We start from the raw sequence: 17118 nt of genomic DNA, 5'->3' as shown, positions 1-17118 counted from the left end.
TATATGATCCTACTGTGCATTCAGTTTTAAACAATGCTTTTGTTACTTAATATTCTTTGTAAACATTTTCCCATATCATTTTGTAGTTTTCTAAAACATTATTTTTAAATTTTATTTTTATTTTGATTTAGAGGGAAAGGGAGGGTGAAAGAGATGGGGAGAAACATCAATGTGACAGAGAAACATCCATCAGTTGCCTTCTGTATGTGCCCCGGCATGGGACTGAACCTGCACCCCAGGCATGTGCCCCAACTAGAAATCAACCGGTGACCTTTCGGGTTGCAGGACAATGCCTAACCAAATCACACCAGCTGTGGCCTAAAACATTATTTTTAATAGCCTTATTTTATTCTTTAAGTACTGCTCTTTAGTTAACCATTCCCAAACTGCAGGAAATTTAGGTTGTTTCCAAGTTTTTCAGTTATAAATAACACTTAGGTGATTATTCTTATAAGAAAACACTTTGGTCATATGATTATTTGTTTTTAGGATACCTTTCTAGAAGTAATATTAGTGGGACAAAGGGTAAACACATTTTTCAAACTTTGGTAGATTTTGCTCACCTGCTTTTTGGGAAGAGTGATAATCGGTGTGCTTCTAAGCAGCAGAGTTTGGGGGTGACCATTTATTTTATTGTTCCCTCCCTGGCAAAGGCCTATTCTTAATCCTCAGTGTTCACTGGTTTTCCATTTTAAGGCAATATACCAATAAAGTTCTGACTAAGCAGGTTAATTCTGGGCTAATGGCAAAGATTCTGATCTCTCTTTTTGGGAGAGATTAGAAGAAAATATCTACATTTTGTGGATTTTAAAAATCCACAATATGTGGTGAGGATGTGGAGAAATCAGAGCCCTCAGCCACTGCTAGTGAGAATGTAGAATGATGCAGCTGCTGTGAAAACACAACCTGGAAGTTTCTCAAAATCTAAACATAAAATTACCAGAAATTCCATTCTCAGGCATATAAATCAAATGAAAACATATGTCCATACAAAAATTTGTACACGAACATTCATAGCAGTGTTATTCACAATAGCCAAAAAGTGGAGACAAAACTGTACTTGAATGATTAAAATAAAATTTTTTAAAAAGCGGAAACAACTCAATTGTCCAGCAACTGGTGAATGAATAAATAAAATGTGTTATACCCACACAATGGAATGTTACTTGGCAATAACATGGAGTGAAGTACTAATACATGCATGAATGAACCATGGAAATACTATGCTAAGTTAAAGAGGCCAGACACAAAAAGCCAGATACTTTATGATCCTATTTGTATGAAATGTCCAGAATAGATGAATCTATGGATAGAAAGTAGATTAGTAGTTGCTTGAGGCTGGGGGTATAGCAGGATTGGTGGGTGACAGCTAAGGGGTATAGAATTTTTCTTTTGGGTGATAAAATATTCTAAAATTGATTGTGGTAATGGTAACTCTGTGAATATATTAAAAACCCCTGAACTGTACATTTTAAATGGGTGAATTATATAGTATGTGAACTATATTTCAATAAAATTGTTAATAAAAAAAACCCTTATAACCCAATAAACTACATTTGAATTAAGAGAATATTCCAGGATGCTAAGTTAAATATCTTCTTTCTATAACATGTTGAAATCTTAACACCTGTCCTAAGTTATAAACATTTAAAAATTAAGAAGCCATAGCTTAGGTGAAGAAATAAAATCTTAAATTTGCTCACCACAGATGAACACCAGCATTTCCAAAGCCAATGCCAGCAAAAGCACTTGCCAAGTGCATATTGGACCTTGCTTCTAGATCATCAGGGTTTCTGACAGCCCTGTGGATGATATAAATACCTAACAATAACACATCAACATTGGCATTTCCTACCGAATAAAGAGCCACCTTAGGGAAAAATCTGGAAAAAAAGAAACGCTATTTGGTAGAAAGAAAAATTAGGCAACTTATTCAAACGCCATCTTGTCTTCTAAAGGAAAACTGAGGGTAAACATTTTCTCATCAATGGTTTCAGCAGAGGCATAATAAATACACTGTCAGGCTGCTTGTGTGATAAAAGCGCCAGGGGAAGCAGAGCACTGACCCTTGGATTGTGAGAGCTGCTCTAGCAAAGTGCCCTGAGACTCATTCTTCTTCTTCATTTGTCAATGACCTTGACTGCAGCTGTGAATGGCCTTAAAGTAAACATACACTCAGAATGCACAGGGCCCAGACGGGTTTACTGGAGTGAGTCCCTGTCGCCTGGGGCTACCTGCAGGCTACATGCAGCCCGCCCAGCCATCTTTCTTTCTGTGACACTGCCCCAGCTGGGCCCACTGGAGGCTTCTTATGTTATCTGTGGAAACTGCACATGTTATTTTAATCTTTATTATTGTGGAAGTGGGATGTTATTGTAGGACCAGCTTTTGCTTGCTCTATTTGTCCCCAGTGCCACTTCGGAAAAGCAAATCCTCAAAGGCCCCTTTCAGAAGCAGCTCAGCCTTCCTGCACACTCTGTGTGGAAACCCTGCCCTAGGGAGGAAGCCTAAGACTGGCAAGCACACCACTTCTCACTTGCTTGCAATGTGCCTGGAGTGAAGGGTTCCTGTTATGAAATAAGAGTGCCATGGCCTTTTACCCCCGTCATTTGAAATGGCTGAGTGTTTGAGTCTCCTTTCCAAAACCCGGTATTTGCTCTGTGTTCCCCGAATAACAAGATGAAAGAGTTGATGATGGAGCTTCAGCCTTTCCTCTGTCCACTGCTACTCTGCCAAACCTTCTGCTCCTGCCAGAACACACCAGCTGACAGTTACCTGTATCTGCTTCTACCAAATCAAATGCTTTTGTGCTTCCCAGTGATCCCCACGAGTCTGAAATAGTTTGGCGTCCCTTCCCCTTGGCTCTGTCACAAATGCCGTCCAGTCTCCTCTTCAGGGTAGCTTCCAGCTCAGGGTCAGAGGAGGAGCCATGCTCACATCAAGGCCTAACTTGCCATGTTCTTTCCCTCCTTTATGTATAAATACAGAAGTGAGTCTGACTTTGTGGATGTCTTCATGTCTCAAGGGTCAGCTTTCACCTCTAAGTATCTATTTGCTCACCCAGGGGCCTAGTATACCTATGTCATTCACAAATCTTGCATAACCTTTTAGGAAGCCTTTTATATCTCCCGGGACAGACAACTCCACACATTTAATTCTTAAATATAGCTCATCTGAGTATGCCTTTGCCCTGGGCCCAGACGGGCACAGCCCACATGTGCCTCTGTGGTTCTCTTGTCTGCTTTTGGTAGCCAGATCTCAAGGACATCTCCCCTCATCCTAGCTTTGGTTTGGGGGCTTCAGTGAATAAGCCTTGTATCTGCCTCTTTCATAAATTAGAGTCTCCTATTTTGCCCCTTTTTAGTCTTTGGTCCTTTTTAGACTAAAGGACCCAGTTTTCACCTGTCATCACATGTCCCCCTACTCCCCACACTTCATGCTCCCAGAAGTTTGCAGATGCTTCTCTGCATCCCCAGACTGACTTTTGGTGAAGAGATTTACTGAAGACGTCTCAGGATTGGGCATGCTACTTTTATGTAAAGGTGGAATGTGATTTTCCTCTTCTATTTTTATCCTTTCTCGGTGGCATACCTCTTTAGATACTTAGCGACGATCCGCAAGGCGTGGACAGCCCAGATGTCACTTATTGGGTTGCTGCCCTGGTAGGCTGGCCGAAAGATGGGATTTGAAGGACAGGGGCTCCGCATGTGGTAGGGAAGGGCAGTGTAGGACTCCAGGGCATGGCTGACAAGAAATATTTAAAATACACAGATTGAACATGTGGTTTTCCTCCTTCCCAACATTAGGATTACAAATGTATTCACTTCACTGTGGATATGCTATGTGGCACTGATAACCACAATACATTCCACTGGTCAACTCTTGACCACAATAGTCATTGCTTGTTATAGAAATTAATACAGTGAAGCTTACATTAACAGCACTGCCGTGTTTTTGAGCCCTTCTAGTGCAAACAAATCTTTACCATGTTAAACTTTTAAATATTTAAGTCATGAAGAAATGCACTGAATCTAAAAAAGTTATTTCCTCCTAAAGCATGTTTATCATTTTATACTTTGCATTAATCAAATACTATACTACGCAAGTAGGGTCATAATTACACTAGCCTCCCATTAAGAGTAAGTGCAGGGAGTGAGAACACTGACCCTGGGGTCACCTGCCCAGGTGTAAATCCTAGCACTGGACTTTCCACTGTGGGCTGGGGTTGGGAGGTTGTCACCATCTCCCTGTGATTCTAAGATGGGAATAAACAATGCAACATTTTTCTGGAGCTGCTGTTGAATTGAGTTGACTCATGTAAAGTTCTTAGCACATGGTAGCAGCACATTGTAAAACTTATTATTTACTGTTAGTATTAATTCTTGTCCTGAAAAAAAATCCAATTCTTCTTCCTTAAGCGCCCTAAATTCAGGGTTGGCTATTTCAACACCCAAGCTTCAGAGTTTCCACCCACTGCTAGCCAGCCACCAATTCTGGCTAATCCACTGCTGAAGATAATAATAAACATAACCATCCAGATCAATGATGCATGGGAACACAATATAACATGAATGATTTTTGCATTAATTATAGTTTTCAGTCTTGGAATGGAGAATTTCCTTTCTGCTATACTTGAGAAGCAGGTAACATCTTTTGAACAAAGCATTGGAACTTTTAAAAAATTAGTTGGTAAAAACAGGTGCTATGGCTTTGTGGTTCTAAACAGGGACTCTGTGGGCAATGCAAGAATAAGGTGTCCATGAGAAGAGGACAGGGTGGTGAGGTCCACTGAGGTACCCTGCGTGTATCTTGATTCTGGACCCAAGAGCAGCTCTGTCTCACCAAGCTGAGCTCACAGAAACTATGTATAAAATCTGAAAGTCCAATTAAATTTATAAAGAGAAATATAACTGCTGAGGGGTACAGGCACCTGAGTCTTCTAGAGGGCACCTTTTCTCCCTGTTGGCAAGTCCTATGGATGCTAGTTCAAATCAGAAGGACCATGAAGTCCTTACAAAGGGAATTGCCTCTAAGGTCAAATACATGGGTGTGTCTATCTCCAGAACTTGCCACTGGGGACCAGGGGTAGAGACTTCAGGCCAGTGGTTCTCTTCTGCAGAAAGTACTTGGAAGAGTAAGTACCATAATTTTTTTTTTTTCTGAGCCCACCCCTATACCTTTTTGATTGACAGTGAAGTCTTTGGGCTTGTTTGTCATTCGCTTAAAGGTGACTTCTTTGGTCCATTATATATTTATTAGGTAGTTTCCAGTTAAGGAGGATACTCTTATTTCCCTTATTTCCAAGTTGACCTTTGGCCAAGACAGAGTAGAAAACACTTTTGTACAATCTTTTGGCAGGCAGCATAATGTAGGGAGAAAAGCAGACCACAGACTTGGATAGACCTGGAATTGAATACTAACTCTGCTGCCTCCTGCTTGTGCAAACTTCATTCAACAGCTATGATGTGCCAAGGGGCAGGGGTACATAAGTGAGTAAGATGGTCTTATCCTCACCAAGGTCACAGTGCATTGAGGAGACAGGCATGTGAAAAGAGAGGTGTCTCAGAAGCAATGTACAGGCCCCCCAGTGGGGAAGTGCAAAGGATGGAATGGTCGGTTGTACTCGAGGAGAGGGGAGGGCAGGGTCAGCAAAGGCTCCATCAAGGACAGAATGCTCCAGTGGAACTGGAAGATCAGTTATACAAGCAGATAAAGAGCAGAGCATTGGCGATATCCCGGGGCCAAAGAAATTTACCTTTGGACCTTAGGTGTGGGAAGCCACTGAAAGACTTGTAAGGTAGAGTTGTATATGTGTGTGTGTGTGTATATTGATGGTCATCTTGCATTCTGCAAGTTTGGTGAGGCCTATCTGGAGGATAGACAGAAGGACTATGGGATGGAAGCAAGCAGATTGATGAGGATACTACTGCAACCATCCAGGCAAAAGCTGGGGTAGGCCTAAACCAAGGCAGGAGCATTAAGGTGGGAGCAGATCTGAGAGATTCAGCAGGACAAGGTAGAGGGTCTGATGGCTATTGTGGGCATGAGAGAAAGGAGGCATCCCTACTGAGTCCTGTTGCTCACTAAGGTAAGAGACTCAGAGGAGAAGTTGTGAGGTATGTTGGCTGAGGCAGGGGGTAGGGAGGGAGGTGGAAATTAAGAAAATTATCAGATTTCATCAAATTTAAGATGCTATGCATTATAAAATGTACCATTTAAAAAACTGCACCACTGGAGAAGAAAACCCTATACCATGCCACCGATTTTAAGTATGTTCTGATTTGAGATGTTAGAATATGAAAAAATGTGCATGTACAAATGGATGAAATAGGGTAGTTTGGGACATGCTGGTATGAAGTGCCTATGGTGTGAAGTGCCTATGGGACCTCCGTGAAGCCACTGGAATGAATGGCCTGGAGCTCCGCAGTGAGGTCTGTGGTAGAAGCCACCGATTAGGGAGCCACCACACAAAGCAGCCGAAGCCCATGGAGCTCACAATATAATTATGGGCAAGTTACTAAACATCTCAAAGAGAGTTCTCCTTTTCATCGGGCACAGAGCTGTGATGAAGTGATAATGAGTATGAAGTGCTGACACGGTGTGCACAGTCCAGCTCAGGGAATGTCGGCTCTCTCCCTGCCCTCTTCCGTGTTGCGGCAACCCTGGGTGTTCTCTGGTTAGTGTAGTCACAGGGGCATGCCAGCTTTAACTGCTCCTTTTGTTTGTCCCTGTGGCCACAGCTGCAGCTAGGGTGGTCCATCCTGAACAGCAGGTTTGTGGCTCACCCAGAGCCTCACCTATTCACCATGCCACTCACTAACAGCATCTTTATTTTCATTTAGGAAAGGGGATAATGACAGTCTACACTGAGGTTGCTGTGGAGAGCTAATCAGTGAATGCTTAGTAAGTACTTTCACTAAGAAAATACTGTGCTCTTCCAGCCGGTGCCCAGCCACAGGCATCTCTCAGAACAACTGGCACAAGTGCCACAAGACTGAGGGCAAGAGAAAGCCCTGCCACAAAAAGCAAAAATATGAGCTGGGACTCCCTGCTGCCAATACTGATTGGCTCATGCCTCATACACGCAGTCTGCATGCAGGGAAGCAATAGGAAGTACTGAGCTTTAAGGTTGGACGTGGGCAACTTCTCCTGGGACTCAGAGTGTTATAAGCACAATGCAAGGGGTATTGATGTTGTCGACAATGTGTTCAACAATAAACTTGTTTGTACTAAGACCCTAGCAAAGAACTGCATCGTGCTTATTGATAGCACACCATACCGACAGTGGTATGAGTCCCACTATGCACTGTCTGTCCCTGGGCCACAAGACAAGGGCCAAACTGACTCCTGAGTGAAGAAGAGACTTCAAACAAAAAGAGATCAAGGAAAATTCAGGAAAAATATGAAGAAAGGAAAAAGAATGCCACAATCAGCCATTTTCTAGAGGAGCAGTTCCAGCAGGGCAAGCTTCTTGCACACATTGCTCCAAGACCAGGCCAGTGTGGACAAGCAGATGGCTCGTGCTCCAGGGCAAGGAGCTGGAGTTCTATCTGAGGCAAATCAAGGCCCAGAAAGGCAAATAAATCTTCCCTCCTATTTCAGCTCATGTAATAAAGGTTTTCATTATTGGAGGGTGGGAGGGGGGAGGCGGGGAAAGGAAGAAAGAAAAAGAAAAGAAAATACTGTCCATAGATGCAGGCACTGAAAATGTCCCTCCAGGTACCTACCAAAGCACATCGAAGCCACTGTTGGCGACCACCCGGTCAGGCATATGCAGGGTGTGCAGAGGGTCAATCAGTCCCAGCGTGGGTTTGATGGCTCGGGAACCAATGCCTAGGACAGGGATTTTCAATAGAGGCTATAGGTATGGACTTCATTTACAAACATTGAATAACTTTAGCATAACAAATTATCCTAAAAAATAAAAAATATGAGATAAGAGTTATTCTCATGTAGAGAGGCAGCAAGGAGCATGGAAAGAGATCTGGAGCTAGAAACCTGAATTTTTCAGTGGAGCAGAAGCTCTTTTCACTTTGTAGGAGCCAAGTATGTGCACCTCTTCCCAAAGGCAGGCTGAGTGATGTCATTGGCTATGGTGGGAGTATTTATATCACAGGAATTGGCAAATGCTATACAAATCAGGGTTTATTTGCTTAGTAAATGTTAGAGAGCTGGTTCACTAGCTCACCCCTGGTTTGGGTCTTTGCTCTGCAACTGATCATGTGTCTTTGGGCAAGTCGCTTAGCCTCCCTGAGTTCTCTGTGAGATTCGACTACACAATCACAGGGCCTCTGTCCCTCGCAGAGCTGTTGTAAGGATCACATTGAATAAAATTATGGGAACATCTTTAAAAAATTGTAAGATAAAATTTAAGTGTTGGTAATTATTATTATTTCTTGATGTCAAAGGATAATGTAATTTAATTTTAAAAAGAGACGTTACTATAAATGTGTAGTTGAATGTCAATTTATTCTGCTACAAAGGCCTGAAAGAAGGATATTGACCCAGCTGGCATAGCTCAGTGGATTCAGCGTGGGCTGCGAACCAAAGTGTCGCAGGTTTGATTCCCAGTCAGGGTACATGCTTGGGTTGCAGGCCACGGCCCCCAGCAACCGCACATTGATGTTTCTCTCTCTTTCTCCCTCCCTTTCCTCTCTAAAAATAAATAAATAAAATCCTTAAAGAAGGATATTGAGCTACACTCAAGAGAGGGACATTTCCACTCGCTTAGCCGAGAGTCAGAGAAGATAGGATAAAAATGACAAAGAAGATGGAAAGCAGAACAGTGGTTACTGGGAACGGGACTGGAGGGATTGTTCTGGACTGATGGTCATGCTTTGTATCTTGATTGGGGTAGTAGTTACATGGGTGTCTATATTTGTCATCAAGTACATCAAGCCAGGCTCTTAAAATATAGGAATCTTATATAAAAATTAGATCTCAATGAAATTGGTTTAAAATGTAAAAAAGATGTTCAAGAAAAGGAATAACCCTTTATTACTGATGTACCACCACTAACTTTGGCAGAAAAATGGCCAATCAAGACTTAAGGCTTTTCAATACACTTTTGTAGGTAATTCTCAAAAAGAAGTTTATTAGACTCCTAATTTTGTATCCACTTAAAAAAAAGAAAAAAAATGTGTATGTGTACATACCCTTCCCTTAACTCTGTAACTCCTTGATAGTTAAATATTAGGATTAAATAAAAGGGGCTAGGTTTGAAAAGTAAAAGAGAGAATGTTTTTAAGCCAATGGGCAAAGTTCTTACCAATTTTTACTTTCAAGGGCTCATAGTCAAAAATGGCAACTCCAGTAGTTTCACTCCCAGTTCCTGAAGTAGTTGGGACTTGAACAAAATAATATTAATATTAATAAAGCATCTAAATAAAGGTGTGTGGAGATACTTAATTCAGCCTTAGGAAATAAAGAACAAAGAGAAGGAAGCTTTGCTGCCCCTGTTGCTTGTCTGATGTGTATATCTCTATTCACATGCATGCATGCATGTGCCTGCATTAGCATGCATGTACAACAGCACAATGCCCAGGCCAGCATTAACATGCATAATGTTCATGTCTGTGTTAACATGCATGTGTGTAACATGAATGTGCACGTCAGTGTGCATGTGATGCCTGTATATGTGTTAACATGTATGGATGATGTTCATGTCAGTATTAACCACATGTAGGTTTAACATGCATGTATGATGTCTTTTTCTGTATTAACAGGGTGGAGTTCTGGGCACCTCAAGCTTCTCTAGCACCAGAGCTGAAGCAGCTGCGGTTGGATATTCAAATGCAGGCTGCTGGGTAACTCCAGGAAGAAAACTTGCATTTGCCTCTCTAAAAGATGTCTTTATTCTGTCTTGGCAGCTAGCACAGTAATGCTGTGCCTTTGCTGGGCTTGGCCCTGTAATTCTGTCAAGTTTCTAAACTTTACTAATCACCCCTCTGTGTGATGCCGACACAGTTTCACCAAAGGGTTCCATTTGCCAGACATCAATTATGCTGCTCCCTGCTGATTGCTCATACCCATCAAAGCAGTTCATCTGCCACCACCTCACTCCTATCCCCTCAGAGGCCTGTTAACAATGGGGACAGAAGAGAAAAGACAAGACTTTAAATTGGTATTTTCCAGTGACTGGTTAGTGCATTTTAGCTATAAAACTTTAAACAGTAATATGCTAACAGTTAGAAAATGAGAGGGAATTAAAAGCAGAAAGCTGCTAAGGTCTGTGTGAAACAGACAAGCTATTCTGATTTGCATTTGCATGTCTGTGCCCCTTGCAGCCACAGAGCAGATGTCTCCCAGAGCTATGTGGCCACGCTGGCCACATGTCCCAGGGCAGAGACAAAGCCTCAGGTCAGCCGAAGAGCCATTATGTAAAGGAAAGGGTTGAGTCAACACCAGAAAAATAATAGTGAATGTTCCACTTAAACTCCACACTGACTGGCAAAATGGGACAAAACAGAGCGGGCTTAGAAGACAAATGTACCTATAGGGGATCTAATGATACGTAAATGATGGCCTTCCCTCCTCCTTCACACAGTGACTTCATAGCTTAAATCTGCAAACTTTCCTACCACTGGCCCAAACTGTTTCTATTTGTGCAATAGTGAAGATCAACATTGTAAACATAAATGAATTGCTCTGTTTTGATCTCTAAACAAGGTACTACACTGAAATGAAGAAATCAGAAAGCTTTAGAAACACATACCCTAGAATTCCTGGCTTGCATTTTTCCTAAGGCCTTTTGCCAATTGCAAAACAAAACAAATGAAGAAACAAGCAAATGAACAGTCTTGACCTGCAATCAGAGGCTTAAGAGGCACAGAAACAGGCTTTCCCTTCCCAATGGGGGCACTGACGTAATCTAGGAAATCAGAGTGAGGGTTGGATGCATACAGATTAGCGGCTTTACAGGTGTCCATGGTGGAGCCACCACCCACAGCAACATAGGCATCAAAAGCTCCCTTTTTGGCAAACTCAATAGCTTCCATAAAGCTGTGAGAAAGGAAAAGAAAAGCCATTATGTAATATTTTTCAGAAATAAACTGACATGTCACTAAGTAATTTTTTTTGCGGCAAGTTTCAAGCAACAGTGATATGTGTGGGGTTCCACTTAAAGTAAATAAAAATGACAATAAAAAAATACCTTCTATCGGTTGGTTCAACCCTCACATTATCATAAACCTTAAAGTTTATACCATTCTTCACCAGGGAATCCATAACTATTTGTACAGGAGGGAGCCGGGAGAGGTTCTTGTCTGTCATCATACAAACATTTTTAGCACCCATGTTTTGCAGGTCCTACAACAACAAAAATAACTTATAAGTTAGGTCTGATTTCACTAGAAATGTAATAGATACTTCTGGTCAACTTAACATTAAACTTTTTTTTTAAAACAAAGGACTCAATTGTTGTCCATTTGCATTTGTTTTAAAAGATAATGTAACTTCTACAGTAAACTCGAAAAATCTTAAATACTTACCATTCCCACTTCCTTTGTAACTCCTGCTCCATATCTAATGTTTGAAACAGCCATCTGAAAAAAAAAAAGATTTTGGTGATGGCTGTATGAGAGATTAACCACTTCATTTCTAAAGCCTGAAATATTTCCTCATTGCCTGGAGAATAAAGTATATGTCCCATAGCATAGCCTTCCTGTTCACTCTGTCTGGCCTCAGATTCACCCTACTTCTTTAAGCAAACCTTAGCTCTAGCCACACTGAAATTATTTATCTTTTTCCAGACACATCATAAACTCTCAATTCTTTCCTCAGCTTGAAATGCCTGTCTTTCTTTGTCTCCACAACTAAGTTACCTCTCAAATTTCTTATTTTTCAATTTAAGTGTTGTTAATTCCTCATATATTTTCACCTCTTCATTCATTCATCCAAGCATTCAACACCCAACCATTCATCTATCCAACTACCCTTGCATGCATGCACACATCCATCCACCAATCGTCTACCTGTTTTTCCACCCACCCAATGCTACTAAGTGCCTGCTATGCTCCAGGTTCTGTGCTAGGCTCTGGTTGTACAACTATGAACAAGAGAAAGTCTCATAAAGTTTACAGCTGAGAGATGAGCTTTTATACCAATGGATGAATAGTCACTATTGGCCCAAAGATGTGTTTTGCTTGATCCACATTATGTTTAGATTTCTTCTTTATTGAGTTGGCTCATAACTCTTAAAAATTGGCATAAAAATATCCAATGTGACTGTGCGATCTTTCTGGAATAATGGTGCACGGGCCTGCATTCCTGTGTGGCAGCGATCATGTGGGGCTGAGGGGAGGACATAGTCTTCAGAAGGGTCTGTGTGCTCAGTGCACTCAGCACTGTCCTCACCCAGTCTGTTCATGGGCTGGCTGGCTGTCTGCCCCTGGTGACATTTAATTTACAAGTCCTGAACTAGGAGAAGACATGGATTTAAACAAATAATTATGTGATTACAGTGTGATAAAGATTAATCAGAAGAGCTATTTCTTTATTCTAAAGGTTTGTATTCTAAAGATTGTATCAAAAGGTTATTTGATACAATCTTTGGGGGTTGTTATACTTACAAAGTTTTAAGTTGTTAACTTAAAACTAAAGAAGCTTTAACATACAACATATATAAACTGGAAAGTTTGTAGAACTGGGAATTTGTCCTATTTTAATGGCTGTACAGAAGATGGTATTCTAGTCACTACTCATTTATCAGAAGATTTATATTCCATTATCCTAACAAGGTGTTTTGCTAAATAGGGCCTGATCAAATATTGAGATTAAGGGACACCAATTAATAGCAAACTTCAAATGAGATAATAATGCATAAGCAAAATACTCTAGTTATATTTTTTAGTTCATAAAAGAAAGAATGGCTGATAAATTTACCTCAAAGGCATAATCTGTTATTTTTCCGGAAGGTGAAATCCCAGGAGCTAGAAATGTAAAACTTAGTATCAAAGTAGGCCTCAAAAACAAAGCAAAATATCATTGTTTGATAGTAAATTAGTATTCTAGCAGTGAACATAAGCATCTCCCTTGCAGCCTTGCCTGAAATATATTTTCATTGTTGCATATCAAATTAAAATTAAAACCCATATTCCAAGAAAACGCAATGCTAACTTGATCTGATTGTATGAAAATAAAGTTACTTAAAATACCTTCCCCATTGAAATTAAAATACACTTTTGAAAATATAATGTATAAAAACCTTTTAGAAAAAGATATCTTCTAGGCTCCAGAGTTGGGTTATTGTTAGAGAAAAATTATTAACAGATTCATTAATTAGAATCTTGCTCATACTTCTTATAGCAGCTGTGATCATTTGTTTCAATTAATAATTTTTCCATGGAGGTTACATGTCACAGTGAGATATTTCTATTTCTCAAGCTTATAAATATAAAAATTTTAGTTTTCTTTCTGAAATGTAATTACAAATTTTTATAAATTGATACTTCTTTGCAATGGCTGTAGGTAGGGCAAAACGATTTTCTGCCATATTGGAACAACAAGAGGGCCCCAATAAATGTCCTTGTTTTTATCTACTTACTTTTAAATCAGTCCTGGTTAGTCTAATCTATTACTCTAGTGACTCAAGTTTAGGAAATGACATAAATTGGACACTATTAAACTGTGAAGTTAACTTTCTCTAAATTACTAATTTTATTCACCCAAATAGGAAATTCCCCATTCTTTGTTAAAATCCAGTAAAAGTTGGAGAAAATCAGCTGAAGACAAAGTTCTGCACAGGCTCACAAGGGCCAGAAAGCCTTCTGTTCCGTGGATGGCCGTTAATGAATGGGAGGTCCCTTGGCTTGTCCTGCAGTGTGAGTCACTCCACCAGCCGCAAAGCACTCAGTTTTTCTATTTCTGTTCCACTCCCAATGGCCCTCCCTGGGGGTTTCTGCTTAGGGTCCTTTTTGGCCAGCCCCCTTACTTTTTATCCCTCTCCTCGCCTCGCTGTTTATATTTGACCTTTCCAAGAGGTGAAGTCAGCATTTGTGTCAGTAATTCATGTGACATTCTGATGACTTGCTGAAGCTGCAATGAGCTTCCTGCTGGTCTGTGGACAATGGAGTGGGTAAGGATTAAGACATTTGTGGGAAATGAAAACTTGTCATTATTTTTAATTATTAAGAAATAGAATAATATTTTATTTTAATTTTGTTTTTAATAGAATATTATTTAAAAAATTAATGCACAAAGTTTTTCATTCTAGGAACCACCTTGCTCTTTAGCTTCTTTCTTTTTTCAGATGTATTAGAACCTTCAAAAGATTTCATCTTTATTAATTGTTTGATAACTCAGACAATCCTAAGAGTCTCTCCATGGCATCCTTTTTAGCTTTGCAATAATTCTATTTAAAACAGAAAAACATTATAAATATCATTAAACATATATTAGAGCCAAACACACAATCAGCAGCATACATTCAGCTAACTTTGTGTAATTAGAACCACATATTACCAGTTTCTAGTGAGAAGGCAACCATTTTCATCAGCCTCCTTATATCCCTGGATTTGCTTGCTTCACCCTTTGCCCAAATGTATTGGAGTGCCAACTGTGGAAACGTAAATTGTGGCCAGTTTAAAAGCACAAAATGTATTATTACCTTGGGAGTAAGTATGCGAATGAGTTGGGCACTGGCATCTAGGGAGAAGGGGGGAAAAAAAAAAGGAAAAACTGTAAAGTGAAACTAGAAAATCCAAAGATAAGACAAAGTAACTTGCTCTGCAGTCTTACGATGCTAGCAAAATAGCAGCTTTTGGCAAAGATTGAACATATAAAAAAATCAGAAATCACCATGGACAAAAAAAGTGGCTGTTGTAAGCTCTTTCTTTAATTAATTATTCAAGTAGTACTTAATAAATACCCATGGGTAGCTGAGATAAGGACTCTGGGGATGCAGACAAGTTTAAGATGGAGTCCCTGGTCTCAGCTCTTACCAGTTAGAAGCTTTGGCCAAACTGACCCAAGGTTAACTACTTGCATACCTCCTGTTCCCCACCTGTGTTTTCCCATTGTCCTCAGGTGTTTAATTTTTCTTCATACAGGTTCTGGGCCTCATCTACTGGCCTTCCTGAGACCACCTCCCGACTCCCCCTTGTCTTTCCTCTGCCAAGATTCAGGGATCAGCGACCACCTCCCAGACCCCTGTGCTTGTCAGCTTTCGCCTGAATTGCGCTCACACCTGCTCCTCTACCCTTGCCTTCCATATCCCTTCCCTGTCTTGGTAGCCTCCTTGTTCGTGGGCAGTCCCCTTCTCTGGCTTCCTTTTGAACTGCTTATTATGTTTGAGTGTTGAGAAAGGGTTTTGTTTATATTTATTGCCCAGAGGACTTTGTCACGTATCCTTATAGATACGTGAGTGTAAAACCTCCCCCATTCAAATTTGTAATGAAAACATCTGAATAGGAAGGAGAAAGAAAGGGTTGAATTCACTGGTAGTGAAGATCTCAAAAACTGAAAGTCAAAACCACAGCGGAAGCCAGTGTGAGCGGAAGCATGAATCACGGCTGCCATCTCGTGGGCGTAGTTGAGCACGCCAGGTGCTACAGGTTTCCCAGGAGCATCCCCGCAGGTCTGATCCAGCTGCAGGCTCCCCCAGGAGAAATGAAAGTAGGCAAGGCCAAGGTGTTCTCTTCTTCACAGGAGGGCTTATTGTCCCCCAAGGACAAGAAAAGAGGTGCAAGGGGAGGGGGATCACACGCAAAGCTTTCCAATGCTACTCACCCTCCTCTTTTTATTTTATATTTTTCAGGCTCTGAGGCTACCTCAACTCATTATTTCTACTCCTCATTTGTGCTTTGAATTCCCATCCCCTCTTGCCTTATCAGGACCTCCGTCTGTCCTGTATTTACTAGTTCTCCCCCTTACTTGATCTTGTATCACTTTTAAGATTTTCATGCTTAGAACTCTCAACCTCATGTCGCTTCCAGCTTGCTCCTTCTCTGGTGCTGCACTCCTGACCTACATCAGCTGGCCCCATTTCCTTGCCTCCCATACATTCGTTGGCCCCCTAAAATTGGCTGCTGTCTTCACAAGCCCCAACTTTCCTAATGTAATAGTCACTCCTCAGACCTCCTCCCAGCACCTTGCTCTCATAGCACTGGACACTGTGGGCCACCCCTCCTGGGGTGGCTGAAACGCTCTTGGTTGCTAGGACTCCCTGCTCACCTGCAATTATTCTCCTTGTGGCTTCTTTTCCACTCTGCCCACTGCTTAAATGTTGGCTTCTATCTTGGGCTCACCCTTCACACCTTTGCAACCAACCATGCATCAAGGCCCCCAATATTTCTCTACCCAAATCCACCCACTACTCTGGGGCCCTCTACCACTCTCTGGTTCCCATGTCGTCTCTCATCTGGCTTTCCATGAAGTTCCTAACATGCTTCTCTTCACTCCACCTTTGCCACACTGTGACCAGAGGTACATTGCCAATGATGTTACTCCCTTGTTTAAAAGTACTTTGATGGTTCGTCGTGGCTCTTGGGATAAAGTTCAGATGAAGCCCTGCTAACCTCTCCAGCCTGGCTCCTCATCACCCTCCATCTCTGGGGCTGAGCTCTTGAAAAATAAACTTGGTTCTTTTAATCAACCACACATGCTCTTGTCTCCAGAACTTTGTTCTTATTTCCTCTGCCTGGAACTTACTTTCCCCCCTCCTCCAGATAACTAGTGTTCTTTTTTGTTGCCAATTCTGATGTCAGTTTCCCTGGGGATTCTTCCCTAAGGCCTGGGGGCCAGGGAAGGCACCCTCTCTCTGTGATCCCTGCACTTCCCTTCCCATTAAAACTGTTACCACACTGTACCCCTTTTCTGTTTCCATTTGCCTTGAGAATGTAAATTTTGTGATAACAAGGCAAGAGCTAACCTTTTCCACAACTTTATCTGCAGTGGTTAGCGTAGTGCCAAGCACAAAGTACACCCTTTATACCGAATAAATGAGTAATGAATGAAGACATTTTAAATTTTCTGACCTTCTCTGTTTTCCTGGTGTGCAATGACACAGAACCTTCCCTGGGGAAGGGAGAATAGACTGTGGTCTCCCCCACCTTCTTATAATGGCCTGAAGCTACTGATGAGCTTCTTGGCTCCTAGAAGTAAGGGAAACCCCAGCTAGAG

General features: G+C 41.3%; 1 protein-coding gene across 2 annotated transcripts in view; it reads right to left on the bottom strand.

Moving 5' to 3' along the window:
* Window positions 1–17118, bottom strand: part of ADHFE1 (alcohol dehydrogenase iron containing 1) — a 36322-nt gene that overhangs the window by 14251 nt on the left and 4953 nt on the right. Inside the window, exons 2-10 of one of the 2 annotated variants that reach the window (XM_045861070.1) lie at window positions 14606–14643; window positions 12883–12929; window positions 11490–11543; window positions 11153–11307; window positions 10805–11001; window positions 9269–9346; window positions 7728–7833; window positions 3592–3744; window positions 1704–1802 (exon numbers count right to left, since the gene is read on the bottom strand). In XM_045861070.1, the coding sequence (XP_045717026.1) occupies window positions 1704–1802; window positions 3592–3744; window positions 7728–7833; window positions 9269–9346; window positions 10805–11001; window positions 11153–11307; window positions 11490–11543; window positions 12883–12929; window positions 14606–14643 (927 nt within the window). The remainder of the gene's footprint in view (window positions 1–1703; window positions 1803–3591; window positions 3745–7727; window positions 7834–9268; window positions 9347–10804; window positions 11002–11152; window positions 11308–11489; window positions 11544–12882; window positions 12930–14605; window positions 14644–17118) is intronic. The other variant, XM_045861071.1, reaches the window with a different exon arrangement.

The sequence above is a fragment of the Phyllostomus hastatus genome, unplaced genomic scaffold (genome assembly GCF_019186645.2).
Source record: "Phyllostomus hastatus isolate PE091 unplaced genomic scaffold, TTU_PhHast_1.1 phas_scaffold_21, whole genome shotgun sequence".
NCBI classification, from domain to species: domain Eukaryota; kingdom Metazoa; phylum Chordata; class Mammalia; order Chiroptera; family Phyllostomidae; genus Phyllostomus; species Phyllostomus hastatus.
This window is presented reverse-complemented; position numbering and strand designations above follow the sequence as displayed.